General features: G+C 45.1%; 1 protein-coding gene across 1 annotated transcript in view; it reads left to right on the forward strand.

The window, feature by feature from the left end:
- ELP3 (elongator acetyltransferase complex subunit 3) overlaps window positions 1-24901 on the forward strand; it is an 89615-nt gene that overhangs the window by 16788 nt on the left and 47926 nt on the right. Inside the window, exons 8-9 of the mRNA XM_053937844.1 lie at window positions 15615-15776; window positions 24340-24466. Of these exons, the coding sequence (XP_053793819.1) occupies window positions 15615-15776; window positions 24340-24466 (289 nt within the window). The remainder of the gene's footprint in view (window positions 1-15614; window positions 15777-24339; window positions 24467-24901) is intronic.

Here is a 24901-nt window from a genome sequence, read left to right on the forward strand (position 1 = left end):
CCATTAAAAGTTGAGTAAAACCATAAAATCGGCTTGGCCAGGCCCTTAAAGCTCGTCTCGTTCCAGCCCCGTGCCGTGGAGGAGGAGCTGTGGGCACCTTGGAGCTCTGCAGGAGGGAGCAGGAGGAGCTGGGGCAGAGGCACCAGGAGTTCCTGGAGCTGCTGCAGAAAAGCCCGGAGCGTTTTTGTGGGGAAAACGAGGATTTGCACATTTTTTCACTTTTCGGAGTGCGATCCTGTCGCAGCTTTATAGGTGAGGGAGTTTGGCAAGAGATGGAGATGAGCTAAACCACGGCTCTCCACTGGCAGTTCTGGCTGATGGCTGCTTTTTATTAGCTCTCTTTATCATTTTATGGATACAATTCCTTCGTTTCCTCAAAGCAGCAATCAAGCTGTTTTCCTTCCTCGAGCTAAATGTTTTTTCTCTGGCGGAGTCAGATGGGGACGAGCTCGGTCTCATTTTAGAGGTGGATAAAGAAACTCAGAAGCAAAGGGGCTGGGCTGGGCACTTTAATTTATGCAGCAGCGCTTTTGGGGCATTGAGTTTGTGGTGCTTTTCCTCAGGAACAGCTGAGAGGTGGCTGTTCCTGGGAATATGCAACTTTCCTTAGGCCGCAGTGAGTCGATATCTGAGCTGAAATTGGAGCTGGGTGTTTTGAGAGCCCGTGTCAGTCTCACCCAGCGCCGTCTCTGTCATCAAGCGCAGCAAGAAAAAACTCAAATTTCAGGGTGGATTTAATAAAAGAGGTTGTCGTGTCGTTTCTTCCGTAATTTTAGATGCAAGGATTTTTTATCTTTTCTTTTTTCTTTTTTCCTTCCTGCATCCTTTGTTAGCCCACGCCTGCAACTCGGTATTGACTATTCCCTGGGAAACTTGTCTTTACAGTTATGACCTAATGGTTGATTGTATTGATTTGGCAACAGGCGGCGGAATGGGGGTGGGTTTATTTTTTTTTTTCCCCAAGTTTTTCCTGAAGTAATTGCACGGCAAAGATGAGAAAAATCAAGAACAAATCTTGGGGGCATCTCCTCATGGAAGCTTTCCACCAGGCTGTGCAGGCTGAGAGTGTCACTGTGGTGAAGAGCTGGCAAAGCTGAGGGGAAGGAGACCAAAATGAAATATTGACTTAAAGCTGCCCAGACCTCCTGCTTTTCACTCCCTGAAAGGAGATGCTTAAAGCCAAGAGACTCTTGTGAGTGTTCGTCCTGGGTTACTGTGCAGAAATTACTCCTTGGATTGCTCCTCCCTGACAGAGGGGAGGGCCTGGCACGGTTTTCCCAGAGAAGCTGCGGCTGCCTCATCCCTAAAAGCGTTCCAGGCCAGGCTGGACAGGACTTGGAGCACCCTGGGACAGTGGAAGGGGACCCTGCCCATGGCAGGGGATGGGGACAGGATGATCTTTAAGGTCCCTTCCAACCCAGACTGCTCTGTGATTGTGTGATCCTGTGAAATCCCCAAATCGTTCCTGAGAAAGGCATTTGGTTCTTTCTGAAGCATCAGGGCTCCAAGCATCTCCAATTTTCTCTCTTTGTGCTGAGCATCGCTTTGTTCAGAGCTTTTTGCGTCACGAGCCAGAAACTGGTTTGGAAAATCATCCAAATTTGGGGTTGTTATCCCTCAAAAATGGGATTTTTTCCCAGTTCAGCCTGGGTTTGGTAGCCTGGCAGGGTTGGTCATTACTTTTAAAAAGAAATCAGTTTACAAGTGCTTGGGACAGGGGTGGGTGCTGGGCCTGGCAGTGCTGGTTGGGCTTAAAGGGCTTTTCCAAGCTTAATAAATTCACAATTCCGTGACTCTGGATCGGGGAGGAGCTGCAGGTTGGCACAGGAATCCTCACCCTCGCCTCTGTAGCAGGCCCAGATCCTCACTGGGCTCTCAAACTTCTGGTCCTCTGAACCATTCCTTCCTTTTTTCATGGCTTTGTCGCATCTTTCAGGATGACTTTTTGGCTTCTTTTCTTTGGGTGTCATTGCCAAGTGCTGTTAGTGGGAGCTAAAGGAGATGGGAAATCTGTGGGAGCACCCTGGGAGCAAGGGCAGGAGCTTTGGGATGTCTGCTTGAAGCCATCCCATGGTTTCATCCACGTTCTCTTTGTCCCGGCTGGGATGATCAGCGGTGTGCTGGATTTCCCATATCTAAGACAAATTGTTGTGGTTTGTTTTACTGACATTCACACATTGATCTGAGATTTCAACTCCCTGGCTCGTGGTGAAGCGAAGCGTGAGCCCTCCTCACCTGATAAATTGAATATGGGACATTTTACAAGCCCTCTGTGTATTTTCCTCTTCCAGACGTATTGCAAAACGCGTTTGGCTGATGTGTCAGGGCTCAGTTGTATTTATCAGGACAAGATTTTGTTTTCTTCAGCTGCTAAAACCCCAGAGCACCTCCCTCTTTACGTAGATGGAGTACAGAGAGGTTCTTGTTCCCGTCCTGTGGCAGATGAATTCCTGCCCTCTGGCTACCAGAACAACACATTCGGGTTGTAGCTTTCTCCGAAGCGTTTGACAAATCTCAGTGACTTTGCCTGGGTTTCTAAAAACCCTTCACCGGATTGCAGGGAGAAGAGTGGAGGTTTTGCATGCAGAAATTGCTGGAAGGTATTTAGAGATGGATTAAATGATCAATTAACACAGCAGAGGGAAGTCATTAGTGGCGTCCCTGTGCTGGAACAGGTTGTTTTGACCTGTTGTGAAAGGGCAGGAGAAAAATCAGTTCAGATACGAAGCATTGTTTATGAAAGAGATTTTTCCTGTTTTTTTTTCCTACAGAACAACGACCTCCAAGTTGGCTGATGGCACTCAGGAATAAGATTTTAAAGTTTTAGTTGATAACTGTGGGAAACACAGCCCTGGTGCTTGGTATTAGTTAAAAAGCCAGCTCAGTGTGAGGAATTACAGTGATGGGAATAGAGAGGAAACTGGGAAATGGTGTCGTGGAGCTGCCTCGTTCACAGCTTGAACCTTGCTCATTTCTTCCCTTTAAAAACCAGGGAGGAGGAAAATGATGCTGTGGAAGTAGGGAAAAGATATTTCAGAGAGATATAACAGAGATTTATGAGGTCCTGAGTGGCACAGAGAAGAGAAAAGAAGGATAAATGTTGATTTTTCTCTGACACAACAAGAACTGGGGGTGTCTGGTGAAGTGGGAATTCAATCCAAAGAAATTATTTCCATGTTCAGGCTGAGAGTGACCAAACACAATTCTTGGGAAAAATATCCACTGGGAACTGCCTGATCCTGAAAGACACCACAACCACTAAAAACATCGGGGAGTCCAATTCCAGACTTGGGTCTCCCTAAATTTCAGCGTGAGGAATCTGGGACCTCGTGTTGCTGCTGGGAAAAACGTGAAGCCGTAATTTCCAAACTGTAATTTGGCTCTGCTCACTGGGAAAAGCAGAGAGCTCACATAAGGGAGGAGGAGATAAGCACTGCCTTGCCTAAATTAACCTTGTTTTGGGTTTTTTTTTTCCCCCTCTAAACATTTATTTTTTTATGGGGGTGGGAAAAAAAAAAACAACTCAGCTCCTGTTCCGGCCACGCATTTTCCTTGTTGCAAATATTTCACTCCAGCATATGTTAATTAATTCTGGTGTTTGCAGTTACAGCTGGCTAATAATTTGTTGCTGCAGAAAAAAAAAACCAAAAAACTTCTCTAAATTGCTGTTGCTGTGAACTTGATGGATGGGAGCTCAGAAAACACCGCAGGCTCGATAAACCCAGCAGTGTGAGAAGGTCTTGTCAGGGTTTTTTCTGTTCAGTGCCCTTTTTTTTTTGTTTTGTTTTGTTTTGTTTTGCTTCCTGAGCTAAGACAGGACCTGCTTGGATGTGTCTGAGAGCAGGCAGTGATTATGGCTTTTGGGATAATTACGCATTTATCAGCCCAGCATGGCAGGAGCGGAGCGGGGCTCCGGCCTGCTTGTCAGGAGTGGCAGGATCCCTCCAGACCTTGCCCAGAGGTCCTTGATGGAAGCTGTGAGGAAAATAAAAATAAACCAAACCACTCTTCCCTCTCCAGCAGCCTCTATTCCTGCTCCTCGTTACAGCCAGGCGGTTAATTAGTCCGTGCAAACATCCTGCTTGGATCAGGGCCTGAAGTGTCTCTGAACACTTGTGCTCGTGCTGGGCCTTTTTTCCAAGGGTTTTCGGTGGCAGAGCCATTCCTTGGGGTTAAAACGTTTTAAAAATACTGAGAAAGAGAAGGAAAAAGAGAAGGAAATGGATCTGTTTTAGGGTTTTTACCTCAGAGTAGGTTAGGCCTGAAGTGTGTCTGAACGGAGCCACTTGTGCTCGGGCTGGGCCTTTTTTCCAAGGGTTTTTGGGTGGCAGAGCCATTCCTTGGGGTTAAAACGTGGTAAAAATACTGAGAAACAGAAAGAAACAGGGGTGTTTTATGGGTTAAAGTGTGGTAAAAACATTGTGAAAGAGTAGAAAAAAGGTGTGTTCTAGGTTTTTTACCTCAGCATGGATTAGGCCTGAAGTGTCTCAGAACTGAGCCACTTGTGCTCGTGCTGGGCCTTTTTTCCAAGGGTTTTTGGGTGGCAGAGCCATTCCTTGGGGTTAAAATGTGATAAAAACGCTGAGAAAGAGAAGGAAATGGGGGTGTTTTATGGGTTAAAATGTGGTAAAAACATTGTGAAAGAGTAGAAAAAAGGTGTGTTCTAGGTTTTTTACCTCAGCATGGATTAGGCCTGAATTGTGTCTGAACGGAGCCACTTGTGCTCATGCTGGGCCTTTTTTCCAAGGGTTTCGGTGGCAGAGCCATTCCTTGGGGTTAAAACGTTTTAAAAATACTGAGAAAGAGAAGGAAAAAGAGAAGGAAATGGATCTGTTTTAGGGTTTTTACCTCAGAGTAGGTTAGGCCTGAAGTGTGTCTGAACGGAGCCACTTGTGCTTGTGCTGGGCCTTTTTTCCAAGGGTTTTTGGGTGGCAGAGCCATTCCTTGGGGTTAAAACGTGGTAAAAATACTGAGAAAGAGAAGGAAAAAGAGAAGGAAATGGATCTGTTTTAGGGTTTTTACCTCAGAGTAGGTTAGGCCTGAAGTGTGTCTGAACGGAGCCACTTGTGCTCATGCTGGGCCTTTTTTCCAAGGGTTTTTGGGTGGCAGAGCCATTCCTTGGGGTTAAAATGTGGTAAAAACGCTGAGAAAGAGAAGGAAACGGGGGTGTTTTGTGGGTTAAAATGTGGTAAAAACATTGTGAAAGAGTGGAAAAATGGTGTGTTCTAGGTTTTTTACCTCAGAATGGATTAGGCCTGAAGTGTGTCTGAACTGAGCCACTTCTGCTCATCCCATGTCTTTTCTTTTTGTGAGGGAATTTGGGTGGCAGAGCCATTCCTTGAAGTTAAAATGTGGTAAAAACATTAAGAGAGAGAAGAAAACAGGTGTGTTGTGGGGTTTTTTACCTCAGAATGATTTACCGTGCTGTGTCTCAGAATGATCAGGCCTGAGGTGTCTTTGAACTGAGCCACTTCTGGTCATGCTGTGCCATTTTTTTCTGAGGGTTTTTGGTTGGCAGAGCCATTCCTTGTGGTTAAAATGTGGTAAAAATATTGTGAAAGAAAACAAATGTGTTTTAGGCTTTTTACCTCAGAATGGCTTGGGCCTGAAGTGTGTCTGAACTGAGCCACTTGTGCTTGTGCTGGGCCTTTTTTTCAGAGGGTTTTGGGTGGTTGAGCCATTCCTTGGGGTTAAAAGGTGGTAAAAATACTGAGAAAGAGAAGGAAATGGGGGTGTTTTATGGGTTAAAATGTGGTAAAAATACTGAGAAAAAGTAGAAAACAGGTGTGTTTTAGGGTTTTTACCTCAGAATGGATTGGGCCTGAAATATCTTTTAACTGAGCCACTCCTGCTCATCCTGTGCCTTTTCTTCTTGGGGAAGGATTTTGGGTGGCAGAGACATTCCTTGGGGTTAAAATGTGGTAAAAATACTGCGAAAGAGAAAATAACTGCTGTGGTTTAGGTTTTTTACCTCAGAATGGGTAAGGCCTGAAGTGTCTTTTAACTGAGCCACTTTGTGCTCATGCTGAGCCTTTTTTCCAAGGGTTTTCAGTGGTAGAACCATTCCTGGAAGTTAAAATGTGGTAAAAACACTGAGAAAGAGTAGAAAACAGGTGTGGTTTAGATTTTTACCTCTGAATGATTAGGTCTGAAGTGTCTCTGAACTGAGCTGCTTGTGCTCAAGCTGTGCCTTTTTTTCAGAGGGTTTTTGGGTGGTAGAGCAACTCCTTGGGGTTAAAAGGTGGTAAAAATACTGAGAAAGAGAAGGAGACAGGTGCATTTTATGGGTTAAAATGTGGTAAAAACATTGTGAAAGAGAAGCAAACCCTGTGTGTTTTAGGGTTTTTTCCTCAGAATGGATTGGGCCTGAAGTGTGTCTGAACTGAGCCACTTGAGCTTGTGCTGGGCCTTTTCTTCTTGTGAGGGATTTTGGGTGGCAGAGCCTTTCCTTGGGGTTAAAATGTGGTAAAAATACTGAGAAAAAGTAGAAAACAGGTGTGTTTTAGGGTTTTTACCTCAGAATGGATTGGGCCTGAAATATCTTTTAACTGAGCCACTCCTGCTCATCCTGTGCCTTTTCTTCTTGGGGAAGGATTTTGGGTGGCAGAGCCTTTCCTTGGGGTTAAAATGTGGTAAAAATACTGAGAAAGAGAAAATAACTGCTGTGGTTCAGGTTTTTTACCTCAGAGTACATTAGGCCTGAAGTGTGTCTGAACTGAGCCGCTTCCACTCATGTTTTGCCTTTTTTCCCGAGGGTTTTTAGGTGGCAGAGCCATTCCTTGTGGTTAAAATGTGGTTAAAACATTGAGAAAGAGAAGGAAATGAGTGTGTTTTAGGGTTTTTACTTCAGAAAGGATCCCATTGTGGATTTTTGAACAGCAGGAGGGAGCAGAATTACCTGCTGGTGGTATCTCATGGAGGGAAAAAGTTGTTCTCCCTTATCTTTTAGCCGGCATAGATACTGTTACCTTATCAAAAGTGGAAAATGGTGTTTTAGTCAATAAATGGCTGTATTTTTAGTAACTTTTTTCAGCATTTGAAAGCTTGAACCTTGGCTGCTAAGAAACCAAACTGCTCTCTCGTAGTCCCGGTGCTGGCGATAAAGAAAGCACTGAAATGTTGTAATAAAAATGTTGTAATAAAAAGGGAGCAGCTTAAAGTCAAATAATTGGCATTAGAGCTTTCAGAAATGCCTGCTCTGGGCAATCATCAAACCTGCAGCTTTTGAATCATGTCAGCTGAGTAAGATGCCACCTGCTTTGTCAGAATATTCCCTGATTCTGGGTTTATTCACAGGGAATTGTGGCTCCTGAATGAATTCTTGGCTGCGTTTCACAGGCTGCCCTGTGATAAAGCAGAGTGCTTAAAGATCAAGATCAAGGAGGTAATTTAAGTAATGGGTGAGGATGTGTTACATGAGATCCTCATGGGTTATAGTGACAGTTTTCCCTTCAGAAACCTGTGGGGTCATTTTTTGGGCTTAATTCTACACTTGTGGATGTCACCGAGCAGTGTCACTGTGTGACACCCAGGCCTGTGCTGCTGCTGCTCAAGGGCACCAGAAGGGCTTTATTTATGATACATTAAATCTGTTTGAGGTGCTGGATGTTCCCAATCTTTGCTCTTCCCCACGTTAAGACCAGGAACTTTCCCGGCCCAGGACTCCTTCGGTCCCTGATTGAAATTCTTGATTTTTCTCACCCAACCCTCCAAACATTCTCCAGTCTTCCCACAGGACTCTGAGGGTCTTTTCTAAGGACATTTCTGTCCTCCAAGAAGGACATGGAGGGGCTGAAGGCTCCAGGGAAGGGTTTGGAGCTGGGAAAGGAGCTCAGCCTGGAGAAAAGGAGGCTCCAGAGGGAATTTTGCTCTTTGGAATTCCCTGACAGGAGGGGACAGCCAGGTGGGATCGGGATTTCTCCCAGGGAACAGGGACAGGATGAGCAGAAATGGCCTCAAGCTGCACCAGGAGAGGTTCAGGCTGGATATTGGGAACAATTCCAGAGCCCTGGCACAGCTGCCCAAAGGTGGAGTCCCCTTCCCCGGAGGGATTAAAAATCCCTGTGGATGTGGCACTTGGGGACACGGATCAGTGGTGGCCGTGGCAGTGCTGGGGGATGGTTGGACTCCATGATCCTGGAGCTCTTTTCAAACTGAAATAATTAAGTTTGCAAATGTTTGCTGGTTTGTTTTTGTCTGGGTTTTTTTTTTTTTTTTTTTGGGATAGGCCAAGGGAGGATGAGCAGCTTCCCCTGCCCAGCTGTGGCCACTCAGCGTGCTGGATTTGGGTTTGGAGCACCAATTTTTATGGGAACTGGAATCCAGTCCATTACCCACAGCAGTAATATGAACATCCCCATAATTTATTCCATCTTTGCCTTCAGGAATCACAGAATCCTGGAGTGGTTTGGGCAGGAAGGGGCCTTAAAGCCCACCCTGCTCCACCCCCTGCCGTGGCCAGGGACATCTTCCACTGGACCAGGGGCAAGCCCAACCTGGCCTTGGACACTTCCAGGGATGGACTAGTGCTGGAATGTCCTGCAGGCAATTTTTTGGGGTGGCTGAGTTGGTTGAGATCCTTCTTTCCAATTTTTGGGGTGGCTGAGTTGGTTTAGATCCTTCTTTCCAATTTTATGCGGTGGATGGTTTGGTTGAGATCCTTCCTTCCAATTTTTTTGGGGTAGATGTGTTGGTTTAGATCCTTCTTTCCAATTTTTTTGGGGCGGATGGTTTGGTTTAGATCCTTCTTTCCAATTTTTTGGGATGGCTGAATTGGTTTAGAGTCTTCTCTCCAATTTTATGGGGTGGCTGAGTTGGTTTAGATCCTTCTTTCTAATTTTTGGGTGGCTGAGTTGGTTGAGATACTTCTTTCCAACTTTATGGGGTGGCTGAGTTGGTTTAGATCCTTCTTTCCAATTTTATGGGGTGGATAGGTTGGTTTAAATCCTTCTTTCCAATTTTATGGGGTGAATGGTTTGGTTTAAATCCTTCTTTCCAATTTTATGGGGTGGCTGAGTTGGTTGAGATCCTTCTTTCCAATTTTTTGGGGTGGCTGAGTTGGTTGAGATCTTTCTTTCCTAAACGTATTTTGGTGATTGCTTCGCTTCTACCTTTGAGCCTCTTCTTGCAGCTTCTGCTGCTTCCTGCACCTCTTCCTGCTCCTTTTTTTTTACTTTTTTCTGTTCTCTGCTTCTCCAGAAATCAGTAAACCTCAGAGGAGGGTTAAAGGTGTGATGTTGCCGTGTGAGCCCACCTGCGCTGCTGCGGAGTCGGAGCTCTCTGTGCTGGCTCCCGGCCGTCCCCATCCCAGGGGATTTGGGATTTGGGATTTGGGAAGCTGCCCCGCCTGGCTGTGAATAATTGAGCCTTTGATCTTCAGGACTCTCAGCTGATGAGGTTTTTGTCTGGAGAGCAGAGTTTAATGGAGAGGCTTTGTTGAGGGAGCTGTTCCCTGCCAGAGCCGCGCTGTTTTTCCTCTGAGGGAGGAAGTGTTCGACACCCCGTGTCTGGTGGAGGAGTAGCTGCCTCGTAGATCCAAAAAAAAAAAAAAAAAAGAGTTTATTTAAGAGGCAGGTTCTGATTTAAAGGTCTGGTCAATGCAGCAGCGTTCTCTGCAAATGCACTCAGAAGATTTGCCAGTGATTAAAATTAATTATCTCACCTTTATTTCTCCCCATTTCAGACAGTGCTGTAATCACTGACTTCACAAAATCTGTCTGCACAAATCTTTTTAAGGCTTCTGTGGATCTTAATTTGCATGACTTGGCAGCTGCCTCGTTTGCATAATGAACCTCTGTGGTCAGCCTATTATTAAAATTGCCCCTCTCTCATCTCGTGCTGTTCTCTTGTCCCGATTCCTGATTATTCCTGGGATGATGCGGGGGATCCTCAGCGGTGCCGTGGTACAAACACCAAATAATTCTGTATTCCAGGGAAGGAGGGGGAATATTCCAAGGGGTTTGTTGGTGCTTGGGAAGGTAAAATTCATCTCCTGTGGAGCCAGGCTGGGAGAGATGGGAACGTTCACATGGAAAAAGATCCAGGGAATCCTTGGAGCCCCTTCCCGATCCCAAAGGGGATCCAGGAGAGCTGGAATTTGGGAATTCCTGTCCTGGAGGGCCAGGAGCCAGGGAATGGCTTCCCACTGGGAAAGGGGAGCTTGGGGTGGGATTTGGGAAGGAATTCCTGGCTGGGCTGCAATTCCCAGAGAATCCCTGGGGGTGTCCAAGGAAAGGCTGGAGCAGCCTGGGATAGCAGGAGGCGTGGAGGTGGGAATGGGATGGGATTGGAGGTCCCTTCCCACCCAACCCAGGCTGGAATTCCAGGATTCCATGGGATGGGAAGCCAGCAGAGAAGATGGAACCCCGGGCTGCAGGAATTGCTTTTCCAGCAAGTTGGATCCTACAGTTTGGGAGAACCGAAAAATTCCATGTCCATGGAAGGGGCTGGGACGGGAGGAGCTTGAAGGTCCCTGAAGGGGGGGAGGGAAGAATTCCCACCCCAAATCCTTCCCTTCCTCACCTTTTCCCAGCACAGGGACGAAGCAAGGAGGGAAAAGTGGGATTGGCACAGGAAAAAGCTGCTCTCCAAATTTCGGGATAAATCGCAGCGTAGCTGGGAAAGGGGAGCTTGGGGTGGGAATTCCTGGCTGGGCTGGGATTCCCAGAGAATCCCTGGATCCCTGGCAGTGTCCAAGGAAAGGTTGGAGCACCCTGGCATCGTGGGAGGTGCTGGGGTTGGAATGGGATGGGATTTGAGGTCCATGGATCCCACCCAGAGCATTCCAGGATTCTGGAATCCCATGCTCATGGGTGGGGCTCTGAGCTCGGATCCGTCGACTCTCTCAGGGTTTTCTCTGTCCAGTCAGTAAAGTTCAATCAGAAATTCTTCATCAGGTCTTGACCTCTCGTGTGTGGGTATCCTGAAATCCCTCCCTTTAGAGCTCTCCGTGTTCGCTTCCCAGATTTTCCTGCTTGGGAAGAGGCAGTTCCCCCTTCCCGCAGGATCTGTGGCTGGAGCTCTGCTGTTTGTAAAGATCCCGTGCTGGCAAATCCGTCGTGTCCGCTGCCACCCTAAATCCCCCGGGCGCTGTTCCTGGGCTCACAGGGATACGGAACATCCCATAAATCCTGCAGGAGATCTGACCCGGAGCAGATGTCACACACCAAAAAAGAGCCCAGGACAACAACGTTTCACCCATCCCACGGATTTCCAAAGCGGGAAATGATTGTCGCTGACCCCGATGGTTTCTAATGGGATTTTGCTGTTCCTGCCCCCGGGCCTGTGTTTAAAATTGTGTTCAAATCCTCATTTTCTCAGGGCTGGCAGCAGCCATCCATCCCAGAGCTGGGATTTATCCCTATAAATCCACGTCCCGTGGTTAAGCCGCAACAGGATGGAAAAACCATCCAGCAGTTTTTCTAGGAACGGGGCAGGATTCTATTCTGAGCAGCACCGAAATCTCTGGAAAAAAAAAAAAAAAAAAAATTTGGGTTGAAGTCAGAGAATCATGAGCTTTCCGTGTGATTCAGCAGCCAAATTACCCCTGACTGCATAAATAGCGGGAAATTGGATGGGAATAGGCAAATCATGTCCCAGCTGGATGCGGCTGCGGCGCGGCTGCGGAGCTGGGCGGCTTTTTTTGGTAGCAAAAGGCCACAAAAAGCTGAGAATAGGGGTGGGGAATGATGCAAGAATTCCAATTTGGGAGCAGGGAGATGAGGTTGGAAGAGGATGAGCGTGGAGGGCCCCTCCAACCCAAAGCATCCTGAGATTTTGGGAGCAATGAATGGACAGGAGGCAAAACTCCTTGGTCTGACTCCCTGATTCCTCAGTGGCAGTGCAAACTAAAATTTAGGAGATTCCTGGAGGGAATTTTGCTGGATTCTTGGCAGAAAGGTGGAGAGGGACAAAGTGGGGAATGGCTTCTCACTGGGAAAGGGGAGATTTGGGTGGGATCTTGGGAAGGAATTCCTGGCTGGGGTGGAATTCCCAGAGAATCCCTGGGAGTGTCCAAGGAAAGGCTGGAGCAGCCTGGGATGGTGGGATGGGAATGGGATGGGATTGAAGGTCCAGGGATCCCATCCCAAACCATCCCACGATTCTGGGATCCAGGACACTCAGGATCCATCCCGAGGGATTTTTGTGGAATTTGGGGATGGAAAAGGGAAGGGAGGCCTTTCCTGGAGTCCCAAATCCCCAATGAAGCCCTTGGATCCTAAAATTCCTTCCCGGAGAGGAGTTGGGATGGGGATGGATCCAAGGCCAGGCTGGGAGAGCTGGGAATGGAGGGAATTCCCAGGAAAGGGAAGGGAGACCCTTCCTGGAGTCCCAAATTCCCAGTGAATCTCCTGGATCCCGAAATTCATTCCCAGAGAGGAGTCAGGATGGGAATGGATCCAAGGCCAGGCTGGGAGAGCTGGGAATGGAGGAAATTCCCTGGGAAAGGGGAGGAGTTTGGGAAGGAATTCCTCGGGTATCCCAAAAAACCCCAAATCCCCTCCAAAAAGCTCCAAATCCCACAAAAAAACTCCAAATCCTCACCCAAAAATCCTCCAAAAAATAGGAAGAAATTCCTCCCTGTGGAGGGAGAAATTCCCAGGGTGGGGAGGCCCTGGAATGGAATCTCAGGGAATTTGTGGCTGCCCCATCCCTGGCAGTGTCCAAGGCCAGGCTGGAGCCACCTGGGCGGGTGGAAGGTGCCTGAAACGACCTTGAAGGTCCCTTCCAACCCAAACCATTCTGGGATTTTGGGATTTTCCCGCTGATGAAGGTGTTATTCCACTTTTCCTGTGTTTGTTTTTTTTTTTTCCCCCCTCTGTTGACAGGAAAATCCCTGTCTCGGATCTGACCCTGCTCTCAACTGAGAGATCCTCACAACTTGGTTAAAAAAAAAAAAAAAACCTTAAATCCCTGATGTAAATCCAGATTTAGGAGGTGCCCCTGGTCCAGGAGATGCTGCTCCCCCCAGCTCCGTTTCACAGCTCACCCCCAGCCCTGGAAAACGTGGAAATTGAATGTGGAAGCAGCGTCAGATTGATTTTGGTTTTTTTTCCCTTTCTTTTTAAGAATAAAATATCAAATATAATTTAGTTGTATAATGCAGCTTTGTGCTGGGTAATAATACCCAGTTCAGCTTCTGTGGGCACTCTGTGATAATTCCCTCCAGAAAATGGCAGGTTATGTAAATCCACTAAAAGCTTTTAATTCGTGTCCACTTCTGATATTCCTTGTGTTTGGCTTCTCAGCCAATAAAACCCCCGCCTTTGCTATCAGGCTTTGAATGAAACACACTTCCCTTTTGCAAACGGGAGAAAAATGTCGGATATCCAAGTGAACCTTTCCAGTTCAAGAGCGGAGAAAAAACACCAAAAAAAAAAAAAAATCAAATTTCTCTTTCTTCCTTCTGGAAAGGATGGTGATTTAATTACTCTTATCTCCCCTCTGTATTTCCACCCTGATTTTTTGGTGTTAATAGGAGCGGGTACCCTTTGTCCCAAGTGAGCTGAAGACTTTTTTTTGGGGGTTTTTTTTGGGTTGTTTTTTTTTTTTTTTTTTTCCCCCCACTCTCGCTCCGGTTTCTCTCTCTTAATTTTTGCAGCTCACGTCTTTGCAAAGTGGGTGTTTGGGAGTCTGCTGTTAATGAATCACACTTTGGCAGTGTTTTCCCTGACGTGATAAACAATTGGTGCTGTTGGGCTGTCAGATTAGTGAGCCACAAACTTGGAAATGTTTCACGGAGTTTTTATTGTTGGTTTTTTTTTTGTTTTTTTTTTTTTTAAATGCTTCTTTTGACAGCCTATCCCCCAAATATCTCGGTATTTATATAGATTTGAACAGTTTGAAGGGCGTTAATATTTTTTTTAATGAGTCTGAGCCCACTTGGGGGAATTTTTTTTGCTGTTTATTTTATTTTTTTTTTTGAGGTTTGAAGGATTTTAAACGGGAGGTTTTTTTTTTTTTTGGGGGGGGGGGGGGAGGTGGAATTGTGTTTTGTGCTGCTCTGAGAGCTTTTATTTCCATTCAGAAATTTCCAGCAGTGGGATGATGAATCTTTACAGACTTTTAATCTTTTTTAATGACGGGCTGAACTTAGTCATCCTTTCAATTTGGGCGTGCAGGTATGGGAATAACATCCCTCTCTTCCTCAAGGTGTCCCCTTTTCCAGCAGCATTTCCTATTAGCACCCAAAAATCACCATTTGGAGCCATTAAAGAGACTGATATCCCCATAAATATCCTGCTTTGGGACTTAGCCAGCTTTCCTCTGCAGTTCCAAAAGAAGTTTCTCCTCTTCCTGCAGTAAATTTGTGCTCCTGGGCTGCGGTTTTGTTACAAAACCACCTCAAAGTTGAGGAAAAACGCAGCAGGGAGTTGATTTCCCCCGTGGAAAGGAATTTTCTTCTCTCTGGTGATGGTGAGGATCGATGATTTCCTTTTGTGAATTTCAGTTTGGTTTTTTGTTTTTTTTTTTTTTTTCCTTTTTTTCCCTCTCTCACAGGTCAGTGAATTCCCATTTGTCATCAGGAGTGGGGTTTTTTTACCAGCTGGAGTAATTAGTCTTCGTTAGATAAAGGGCACAAAAGGAGAAAAAAATCCCAGAAAAAAAAAAAAAATTGTGGTTTTGTCAGATTCCTTCAGTCCCAAAGGGATTTGTGGGATTTTTCATGGATATCCTTGTGAATCCCCTCCAGGCTGCCACGGGTTCTTCGTGACCCAAAACAGCCCCCAGACTGTGTTAATTACAACCCCAATTAATTAACACAACCCAGATTGTATTAATGTGTATTTCTGTGCATCGTTTCACCCGCGGAGCGCCAAAACACCGCAGGAAATTTAACCTTTAATCCCTAAAAAGCCTCACCTGGAAGATGCCAGGAACTCTTCCCCAGTTCACTTAAAACCCAGAACTCGTGGATTTCAACCAGAAATGGGATTTTTCCCTGCAGGAGAGGAATAAAAGTTAAATTTTAGCCTTTAATCCATAAAAACCCTCACCTGGAAGATGCCAGAAACTCTTCTCCAGTTCCCTTAAAACCCAAAACTGGTGGATTTTAACCAGAAATGGGATTTTTCCCTGCAGGAGAGGAATAAAGGTCAAATTTTACCATTTAATCCTTAAAAACCCTCAGCTGGAAGACGCCAGAAACTCCTCCCAAGTTCCCTTAAAACCCGAAAGTGATGGATTTTGGCCAAGGATGGGATTTTTCCCTGTAGGTAGTCGGAGAGGAGGAAAGGTTAAATTTTAACCTTTAGTCCTCACCTGGAAGACACCAGAAACTCCTCCCAAGTTCCCTTAAAATCTAAAACTGGTGGATTTTAACTAGAAATGGTTTTTTTCTGTGTAGGGGGGGAGTAAAGGTTAAATTTTAACCTTTAATCCATAAAAACCCTCACCTGGAAGACACCAGAAACTCCTCCCAAGTTCCCTTTAAACCCGAAAGTGATGGATTTTGGCCAAGGATGGGATTTTTCCCTGTAGGAGAGGAATAAAGGCTAAATTTTAACCTTTAATCCATAAAAACCCTCACCTGGAAGACACCAGAAACTCGTCCCACGTTCCCTGGAAGCCCAGAAGGGGTGGATTTTAACCAGAAATGGGATTTGTCCCTGCAGGTACTCGGAGAGGAGCCTGACCAAGTGCGTGGGGATCACCATCGAGACGCGGCCGGACTATTGCCTGCGGCCCCACCTGAGCGCCATGCTGGCCTACGGCTGCACCCGCCTGGAGATCGGCGTGCAGAGCGTCTACGAGGACGTGGCCCGGGACACCAACAGGTCAGGGACACCATTCCAGGGCAGGGACACCATTCCAGGCCAGGGACACCATTCCAGGGCAGGGACATCGTTCCAGGCCAGGGACACCATTCCAGGGCAGGGACATCGTTCCAGGCCAGGGACACCATTCCAGGGCAGGGACATCGTTCCAGGCCAGGGACACCAACAGGACAGGGACACCAACAACAGGCCAGGGACACCAGCAGGGCAGGGACACCAACAGGTCAGGGACACCCAACAACAGGTCAGGGACACCATTCCAGGTCAGGGACACCAACAGGTCAGGGACACCAGCAGGGCAGGGACACCAACAGGGCAGGGACACCAACAGGGCAGGGACACCATTCCAGGGCAGGGACACCATTCCAGGGCAGGGACACCAGCAGGGCAGGGACACCAACAACAGGGCAGGGACACCATTCCAGGGCAGGGACACCATTCCAGGGCAGGGACACCAACAACAGGCCAGGGACACCAGCAGGGCAGGGACACCAGCAGGGCAGGGACACCCAACAACAGGTCAGGGACATCGTTCCAGGCCAGGGACACCAACAGGACAGGGACACCAACAACAGGACAGGGACACCAACAGGGCAGGGACACCATTCCAGGGCAGGGACACCAGCAGCAGGTCAGGGACACCAACAGGGCAGGGACACCAACAACAGGGCAGGGACACCATTCCAGGGCAGGGACACCATTCCAGGGCAGGGACACCATTCCAGGGCAGGGACACCAACAACAGGCCAGGGACACCAGCAGGGCAGGGACACCCAACAACAGGTCAGGGACATCGTTCCAGGCCAGGGACACCAACAGGTCAGGGACACCAACAACAGGACAGGGACACCAGCAGGGCAGGGACACCAACAACAGGACAGGGACACCAGCAGGGCAGGGACACCAACAACAGGTCAGGGACACCATTCCAGGGCAGGGACACCATTCCAGGGCAGGAACACCATTCCAGGGCAGGAACACCATTCCAGGGCAGGGACACCAACAACAGGTCAGGGACACCAGCAGGGCAGGGACACCAACAGGTCAGGGACACCATTCCAGCTGGGCTGGGACACCGTTCCAGGGAATCCCAGCTGGGCAGAGACACTGTTCCAGGTCAGGGACACCGTTCCAGTTGGGCTGGGACACCAACAGGCCAGGGACACCATTCCAGGGAATCTCAGCTGGCCAGGGACACCAGCAGGTCAGGGACACCGTTCCAGGGAATCCCAACAGGTCAGTGACACCATTCCAGGTCAGGGACACAATTCCAGGGAATTCCAGCTGGCCTGGGACACGATTCCAGGGAGTCCCAACTGGTCAGGGACACCATTCCAGGGAATCCCAACAGGCCAGGGACACCAACAGGTCAGTGACACCATTCCAGGTCAGGGACAACATTCCAGGGAATCCCAACAGGTCATTGACACCATTCCAGGTCAGGGACACCATTCCAGGGAATCCCGGCTGGCCTGGCATGGCTGGACCTCAGTTCCAGACCTTTCCATCTCAGAGGTTGATCCAAGTCCTGTCCAGACTTCCCTGGGAATCCCAGCCAGGAATTCCCACCCCAAGCTCCCCTTTCCCAGCTACGCTGGGATTTATCCCGAAATTTGGAGAGGAGCTTTTCCCTGTGCCAATCCCACTTTTCCCTCCTTGCTTCATCCCTGTGCCGGGAAAAGGTGAGGAAGGGAAGGATTTGGGGTGGGAATTCTTCCCTCCCCCCCTTCAGGGACCTTCAGGCTCCTCCCATCCCAGCCCCTTCCATGGACATGGAATTTTTCGGCTCTCCCAAACTGTAGGATCCAACTTGCTGGAAAAGCAATTCCTGCAGCCCGGGGTTCCATCTTCTCTGCTGGCTTCCCATCCCATTCCCACCTCCACGCCTCCTGCTATCCCAGGCTGCTCCAGCCTTTCCTTGGACACCCCCAGGGATTCTCTGGGAATTGCAGCCCAGCCAGGAATTCCTTCCCAAATCCCACCCCAAGCTCCCCTTTCCCAGTGGGAAGCCATTCCCTGGCTCCTGGCCCTCCAGGACAGGAATTCCCAAATTCCAGCTCTCCTGGATCCCCTTGAGGCTCAGGAAGGGGCTCCAGGGATTCCCTGGATCCTTCTGGAATCCTCCAGCTCCTGTTTCCTTGGCTAATTCCCACTGCACAGAGAACGTTGGGACATTTCACTTACTCCCCTGTCAGAATAAATTCCCAACCCAGCAGCTCCGCAGCCTCCTCCGTGCCCTTTTGTCGGCCAAATGGAATTCTGTGGGATTCCGTTCCTCAGCAGGAGAAAATGGAATTGTGATGTTTTAGCTGGGACTCAGATCCTTTTCTGCTGTTCTACATTTGGGGTTTTTTAGCGTGTTCGTTTTTTTCCTGTATTGTCCATTCTTTTTTTTTTTTTTAATCTATCTCTTCTTTCCCTTTTGTACTCTTTTTTAAAAATTTATTCATTCTTCCCCTGTGTTTTACTCTCTTTATTTTATTGCCTCCATTCTTTCCCTGTATTCTCCACTTCCTTCTGTTTTTATTTTCTTTCTTTCTTTCTTTCTTTCTTTCTTTCTTTCTTTCTTTTTCTTTCTTTCTTTCTTTCTTTCTTTCTTTCTTTCTTTCTTTCTTTCTTTCTTTCTTTCTTTCTTTTTCTTTCTTTCTTTCTTTCTTTCTTTCTTTCTTCTTTCTTTCTTTCTTTCTTTTTCTTTCTTTCTTTCTTTCTTTCTTTCTTTCTTTCTTTCTTTCTTTCTTTCTTTCTTTCTTTCTTTCTTTCTTTCTTTCTTTCTTTCTTTCTTTCCCTGTGTTTTACTCTCTTTTATTGCCTCCATTCTTTCTCTGTATTGTCCACTTCCTTTTTTTTATTTATTCTTTCTTTCACTGTTTTACTCTCTTTTGTCTCCATTCTTTCCCTTTATTCTCCATCTCTTTTTATTTATTCTTTCTTTCCCTGTGTTTACTCTCTTTTGCCTCCATTCTTTCCCTGTATTCTCCACTTCCTTTTTTATTTATTCTTTCTTTCCCTGTGTTTTACAATCTTTTGTCTCCATTCTTTCCCTGCATTGCCCACCTCTTTTTGGTTTTTTTTTATTCTTTCTTTCACTGTGTTTTACTCTCTTTTATTGCCTCCATTCTTTCCCTGCATTGCCCACCTCTTTTTTTTATTTATTCTTTCTTTCCCTGTGTTTTACTCTTTATTTTGCCTCCATTCTTTCCCTGTATTCTCCACTTCCTTCTGTTTTTATTTTTTTCTCTTTCCCTGTGTTTTACTCTTTTTTTATTGTCTCCATTCTTTCTCTGTATTGTCCACTTCCTTTTTTTTTTATTTATTCTTTCTTTCCCTGTGTTTACTCTTTATTGTCTCCATTCTTTCCCTGTATTCTCCACTTCCTTTTGTTTTTATTTATTCATTCTTTCCCTGTGTTTTACAGTCTTTATTTTATTGTCTCCATTCTTTCTCTGTATTGTCCACCTCTTTTTGTTTTTATTTTTTCTTTTTTTCCCTGTGTTTTACTCTCTTTTATTGCCTCCATTCTTTCCCTGCATTGCCCACCTCTTTTTGTTTTTTTCTTTCTTTCCCTGTGTTTTACTCTTTTGCCTCCATTCTTTTCCTGTATTGCCCACTTCCTTTTTTTAATTTATTCATTCTTTCCCTGTGTTTTACACTCTATTGCCTCAATTTTTTCCCTGTATTGTCCACTTCCTTTTTTAAATTTATTCTTTCTTTCCCTGTGTTTTACTCTTTTTTATTGCCTCCATTCTTTCCCTGTATTGCCCACCTCTTTTTGTTTTTTTCTTTCTTTCCCTGTGTTTTACTCTTTTGCCTCCATTCTTTCCCTGCATTGCCCACCTGTTTTTAATTTATTCTTTCTTTCCCTGTGTTTTACTCTTTTGCCTCCATTTTTCCCTGTATTCTCCACTTCCTTTTTTAAATTTATTCTTTCTTTCCCTGTGTTTTACTCTCTTTTATTGCCTCCAATCTTTCCCTGTATTGCCCACCTCTTTTTGTTTTTTTCTTTCTTTCCCTGTGTTTTACTCTTTTGCCTCCATTTTTCCCTGTATTGCCCACTTCCTTTTTTTAATTTATTCATTCTTTCCCTGTGTTTTACACTCTTTATTTTGTTGTCTCCGTTCTTTCCCTGCATTGCCCACCTGTTTTTAATTTATTCTTTCTTTCCCTGTGTTTTACTCTCTTTATTTTATTGTCTCCATTCTTTCCCTGCATTGCCCACCTCTGTTTTTTAACACACATTCATTCTCCCCCCTGTGCTGAACACCTCTTTTCCTAATGACACCCTAAATAAATTCAATTTTGGGAGGTAGAACACGGCCAGGGAGAGCAGCTCCCGTCCCACACAAATCACAGTTCGCAGTGCTCTGTGATTTTTGGGGTGTTTTCCACCTTTTTTGGGACAGGAGAGGTGACACTGGCCAGGAATGCCCGTTGAGAAATTCCCCAAAGTCATTCCAGGCACGCAGAATCCTTAGGGATTGCAAAAAAAAAAAAAAACAAAAAAAAAAAAAAAAACACATTTCCAGGAGGAAATAGAATTCATTCCTTGTCATTTTGGCCCAAAGAACTGTTGTGCTCTGTAGGAAAATGCGAGATATTTTCTTCACCTCACCCCCCAAAACAAACCAATCTCTATTTATTTATTTCAACCCTGATAATTCTAATTTTTTTTTTTTTTTTTAAAAAAAAAAAGCTTTTTTTCTCCCTTCCATCCAATTCCACGTTCCAGCTGCCTCCCAGGGATGTTTTAAAATCCTGGCTCATTTCTGTTCATTCCCACATCAAAGGCACCGAACCAAAGCTGAAAACTTTTGGGCATTTCCTGCTCAAGGGACTCCAGGCAGGAATCCCGAAGGAATTGGGATCTGGATGTCACTGCTGAGGTCCCAGAAGCCAAGAAAAAATCCATTTATTGAGGATTTAAAACTCCTGTTTCCGGGTGGTTTCCCCCTCTGGATGTGGCAAAATCTGAATTATTACAGTTGTCAATTTAGCAAGCAATTAATTCCTCATCAGCTTTTAAAATCCTCTTTTTTTCCCCCCAAAAAATCAAATTTTCAATCTTAACATCCGTTTTTTTCCCTCCAAATATCGATTTTTAAATCTTAACATCCTTTTTTTCCCTCCAAATATCCATTTTTAAATCTTAAAATCCCTTTTTCCCCCAAAAAATTCCATTTTTAAATCTTAACATCCATTTCCCCCCCCAAAAATCCATTTTTCAATCTTAAAATAGATTTTTTCCCTCCAAATATCCATTTTTAAATCTTAACATCCTTTTTTCCCCCCAAAAAATCGTTTTTTCAATCTTAAAATCCATTTTCCCCCCCAAATACCTATTTTTAAATCCATTTTCAATCTTAAAATCCATTTTTCCCTCCAAATATCCATTTTTAAATCTTAACATCCATTTTTCCCCCAAAAAAATCCATTTTTACATCTCAAAATCCATTTTCCCCCCAAAGAAATCCATTTTTCAACCTTAAAATCCATTCCCCCCCCCAAAAATCCATTTTAAAATCTTAAAATCCACTTCCCCCCCAAATATCCATTTTAAAATCTTAACATCCATTTTCCCCCCAAAAAAATCCATTTTTAAATCTTAACATCCATTCCCCTCCAAATACCCATTTTTAAATCTTAAAATCCATTTTTCCCCCCAAAAAATCCATTTTTAAATCTTAACATCCATTTTTCCCCCTCAAAAAAATCATTTTTTAAATCTTAACATCCATTTTCCCCCCAAAAAAATCCATTCTTTCAATCTTAAAATCAATTTTTCCCTCCAAATATCCATTTTAAAATCTTAACATCCATTTTCCCCCCAAAAAAATCCATTTTTACATCTCAAAATCCATTTTCCCCCCAAAGAAATCCATTTTTTCAATCTTAAAATCCATTTCCCCCCCCCCAAAAAAATCCATTTTTCAATCTTAAAATCTATTCCCCCCCCAAAAAAATCCATTTTAAAATCTTAACATCCATTTTCCCCCCCAAAAAATCCATTTTTCAATCTTAACATCCATTCCCCTCCAAATACCCATTTTTAAATCTTAAAATCCATTTTTCCAAAAAAAATCAATTTTTAAATCTTAACATCCATTTTCCCCCAAAAAAATCAATTTTTTCAATCTTAAAATCAATTTTTCCCTCCAAATATCCATTTTTAAATCTTAAAATCCATTTTTCCAAAAAAAATGCATTTTAAAATCTTAAAATCCTTTCCCCCCCCCCCTCCAAAAATCCATCTTTAAATCTCAAAATCTTAAATCCATTTTTTCCCCCAATTTAAATTCGATTTTTCAAGTCTCTTCCCAGAGCTCCTTGCAGAATTCCTGACAGGAATCCCTCAACTTCTCCCAATTTTTGGAGCAGTGACTAAAATCCCCTTTAAGAACAGAGGTGATTCATGATTATTTTTTTTTTTTTTTTTTTTTCCTTTTTAAACGACCTCATTTTGTTTTTTTTTTTTTTTTTTTTTTTTAATATTTTTTTTTTTCCCCTGCTAGCAAAAATGTCAGATTACAACCAATTAGGGGAAACAGTTTGGAAATTACTTTTCTATGATGTTCCACAAGTCATTAGTGAGGTTCCTGAGTGCTTGCAGTGGCTCTGAGGCAGAAAAAATATTCAAGAGCAGAGCTCGGCATCAAATAATCAAGTTATTGATGCAGCTCGAATCCCACTCCTAATAAGAAAATAATTTTTATTTATGAAGCAAAGCTCCCGTTTGCTTCCCTCAGGCTACTCAAGGTCTTTGAGTGATGCTGTCCTTGAACAGTCTCAGGAAAAAAAAAAACAAAGAAAAACCACCCAAAACCGCTCCTGAAAAAATAAAAAAAAAAGAAAGAAAAAAAAAAAAATCAGAAATAAAAGTGGTTTTAAAGCTGCACGGAGGGGTTGGATCCTCTGGCAGAGAGGGAGGAAAAATTCCTTAAAAAATTAAAAAATAAATTAATGAATTCGGGGGGGGGACGAGCACGAGGATACCCAAAGGGAGTTGGTTTTTTTTTGTTGTTTTTTTTTTTTTTTTAATCCAGAGGGATTTGGAGGAGGGAAAAAAAAAAAAAAAAAAAACGGAGCATCACCTGCAGAGCTCATCTGGGTGCCAGGAATTCCAGGAGTTGGGAGGAAAACAGGGATGGGAGGGGATGGAAACGCCCCGGAATGTCCAGGAATGGGCCAGAGAGGCAGGATTTTGTGGGAAGAATTTTCTCCTGATTGGAGCCCTGGAAGTGGAAGGAAAAAAGGGATTTTTTCCAGAAAATGTGGGAAATTTGGCCTTTTTTGGGCTCCAAATCCCCCCAGGCTCCTGCAGATCCGGGGTTGGGGTTGGTGTCACTGTGGCAGAACGTGGAATCCTCCTGGAATCCCAACGCTGCCCAAAATTTGGGAAGTTCAGTTTTTCCAGAAGGGATTTTTGGGTGATTTTCAGGCTTTTCCTCATTCCCATCCCTTCGCCTTTCCTGCTGTTTCATTCCCGTTTTTTCCTGAGGATTTCCAGACTGGATTCCAGCAGCTCTCCCAAATTTCATTCCCATCCCTTCTCCTTTCCTGCTGTTTCATTCCCATTTTTTCCTGAGGATTCCCAGACTGGATTCCAAGCAGCTCTCCCAAATTTCTCTCTGAGCCTGGAAAACCCAGAGCAGCTCCTTTTTCACAGAATTAACAATTTCAATACTCTCCAAACCCTTTTGGGCTCCAAATCCCCTCAGGCTCCTGCAGATCCGGGGTTGGGGTTGGTGTCACTGTGGCAGAACGTGGAATCCTCCTGGAATCCCAGCCCATCCCAGAAATTTGGGAAGTTCACGTTTCTCCAGAAGGGATTTTGGGGTGATTTTCAGGCTTTTCCTCATTCCCATCCCTTCTTTCCTTTCCTGCTGTTTCATTCCCCTTTTTTTCTGAGGATTTCCAGACTGGTGGATTCCAGCAGCTCTCCCAAATTTCTCTCTGAGCCAGGAAAACCCAGAGCGGCTCCTTTTTCACAGAATTAACAATTTCAATACTCTCCAAACCCTTTTGGGCTCCAAATCCCCCCAGGCTCCTGCAGATCCGGGGTTGGGGTTGGTGTCACTGTGGCAGAACGTGGAATCCTCCTGGAATCCCAGCCCATCCCAGAAATTTGGGAAGTTCACGTTTCTCCAGAAGGGATTTTGGGGTGATTTTCAGGCTTTTCCTCATTCCCATCCCTTCTTTCCTTTCCTGCTGTTTCATTCCCATTTTTTCCTGAGGATTTCCAGACTGGATTCCAGCAGCTCTCCCATATTTCATTCCCATCCCTTCTCCTTTCCTGCTGTTTCATTCCCATTTTTTCCTGAGGATTTCCAGACTGGTGGATTCCAGCAGCTCTCCCAAATTTCTCTCTGAGCCAGGAAAACCCAGAGCAGCTCCTTTTTCACAGAATTAACAATTTCAATACTCTCCAAACCCAATTTAGGCTCAGTTTTACCTCCAGCCACACCCCAAACTCAGCCTCCCGAGGAGGGGATCATCCCAGCTGAACCCAGGAATGGCTTTTCCTGCTTTTCCTGCCTTTTCCTGACCCTTTTTCCCCCTCTCTTCCCAGGGGTCACACGGTGAAGGCCGTGTGCGAGTCCTTCCACCTGGCCAAGGACGCTGGCTTCAAGGTGGTGGCCCACATGATGCCAGACTTGCCCAACATGGGGCTGGACAGGGACATGGACCAGTTTTTTGTGAGTATTCCTTTGAAAAAAAAAAAAAAAAAATCAATTCCCACTTTTTTTTCCCCCCCGCCTCCATGGAAAACTTCCCGCTCGGTTACCAGATTCGTTTCGAAAGGACAAACAATTTAAAACTCTTTTTTTTTTAAGAAAGGAAGGTAAAAAAAAACTAAAAAAAAAAAAAAAAAGAGATTTGTTGAACTACTTCATCCAGAAAATTATATCTCTGTCTCATGCAAGCCTGAGTCACTGGGGTCCCTGTGGAAAACAGCTCTTCCCCTATTTACTGCTTTTTTTTCCAAGGTGGTTTTCCCTCTTGGATTTAGCGTAGGACACAGTCCCAAGTTGAAAAGGAAGGTAATTAATTGCAAATTAATTGCAAAATTAGAGTGTGTGTTATAAAGCATTTTGGCTCAGCGCTGTTCAATTTCTTTTGTCAATGATGTC

This window comes from Vidua chalybeata, chromosome 3, assembly GCF_026979565.1.
Source record: "Vidua chalybeata isolate OUT-0048 chromosome 3, bVidCha1 merged haplotype, whole genome shotgun sequence".
NCBI classification, from domain to species: domain Eukaryota; kingdom Metazoa; phylum Chordata; class Aves; order Passeriformes; family Viduidae; genus Vidua; species Vidua chalybeata.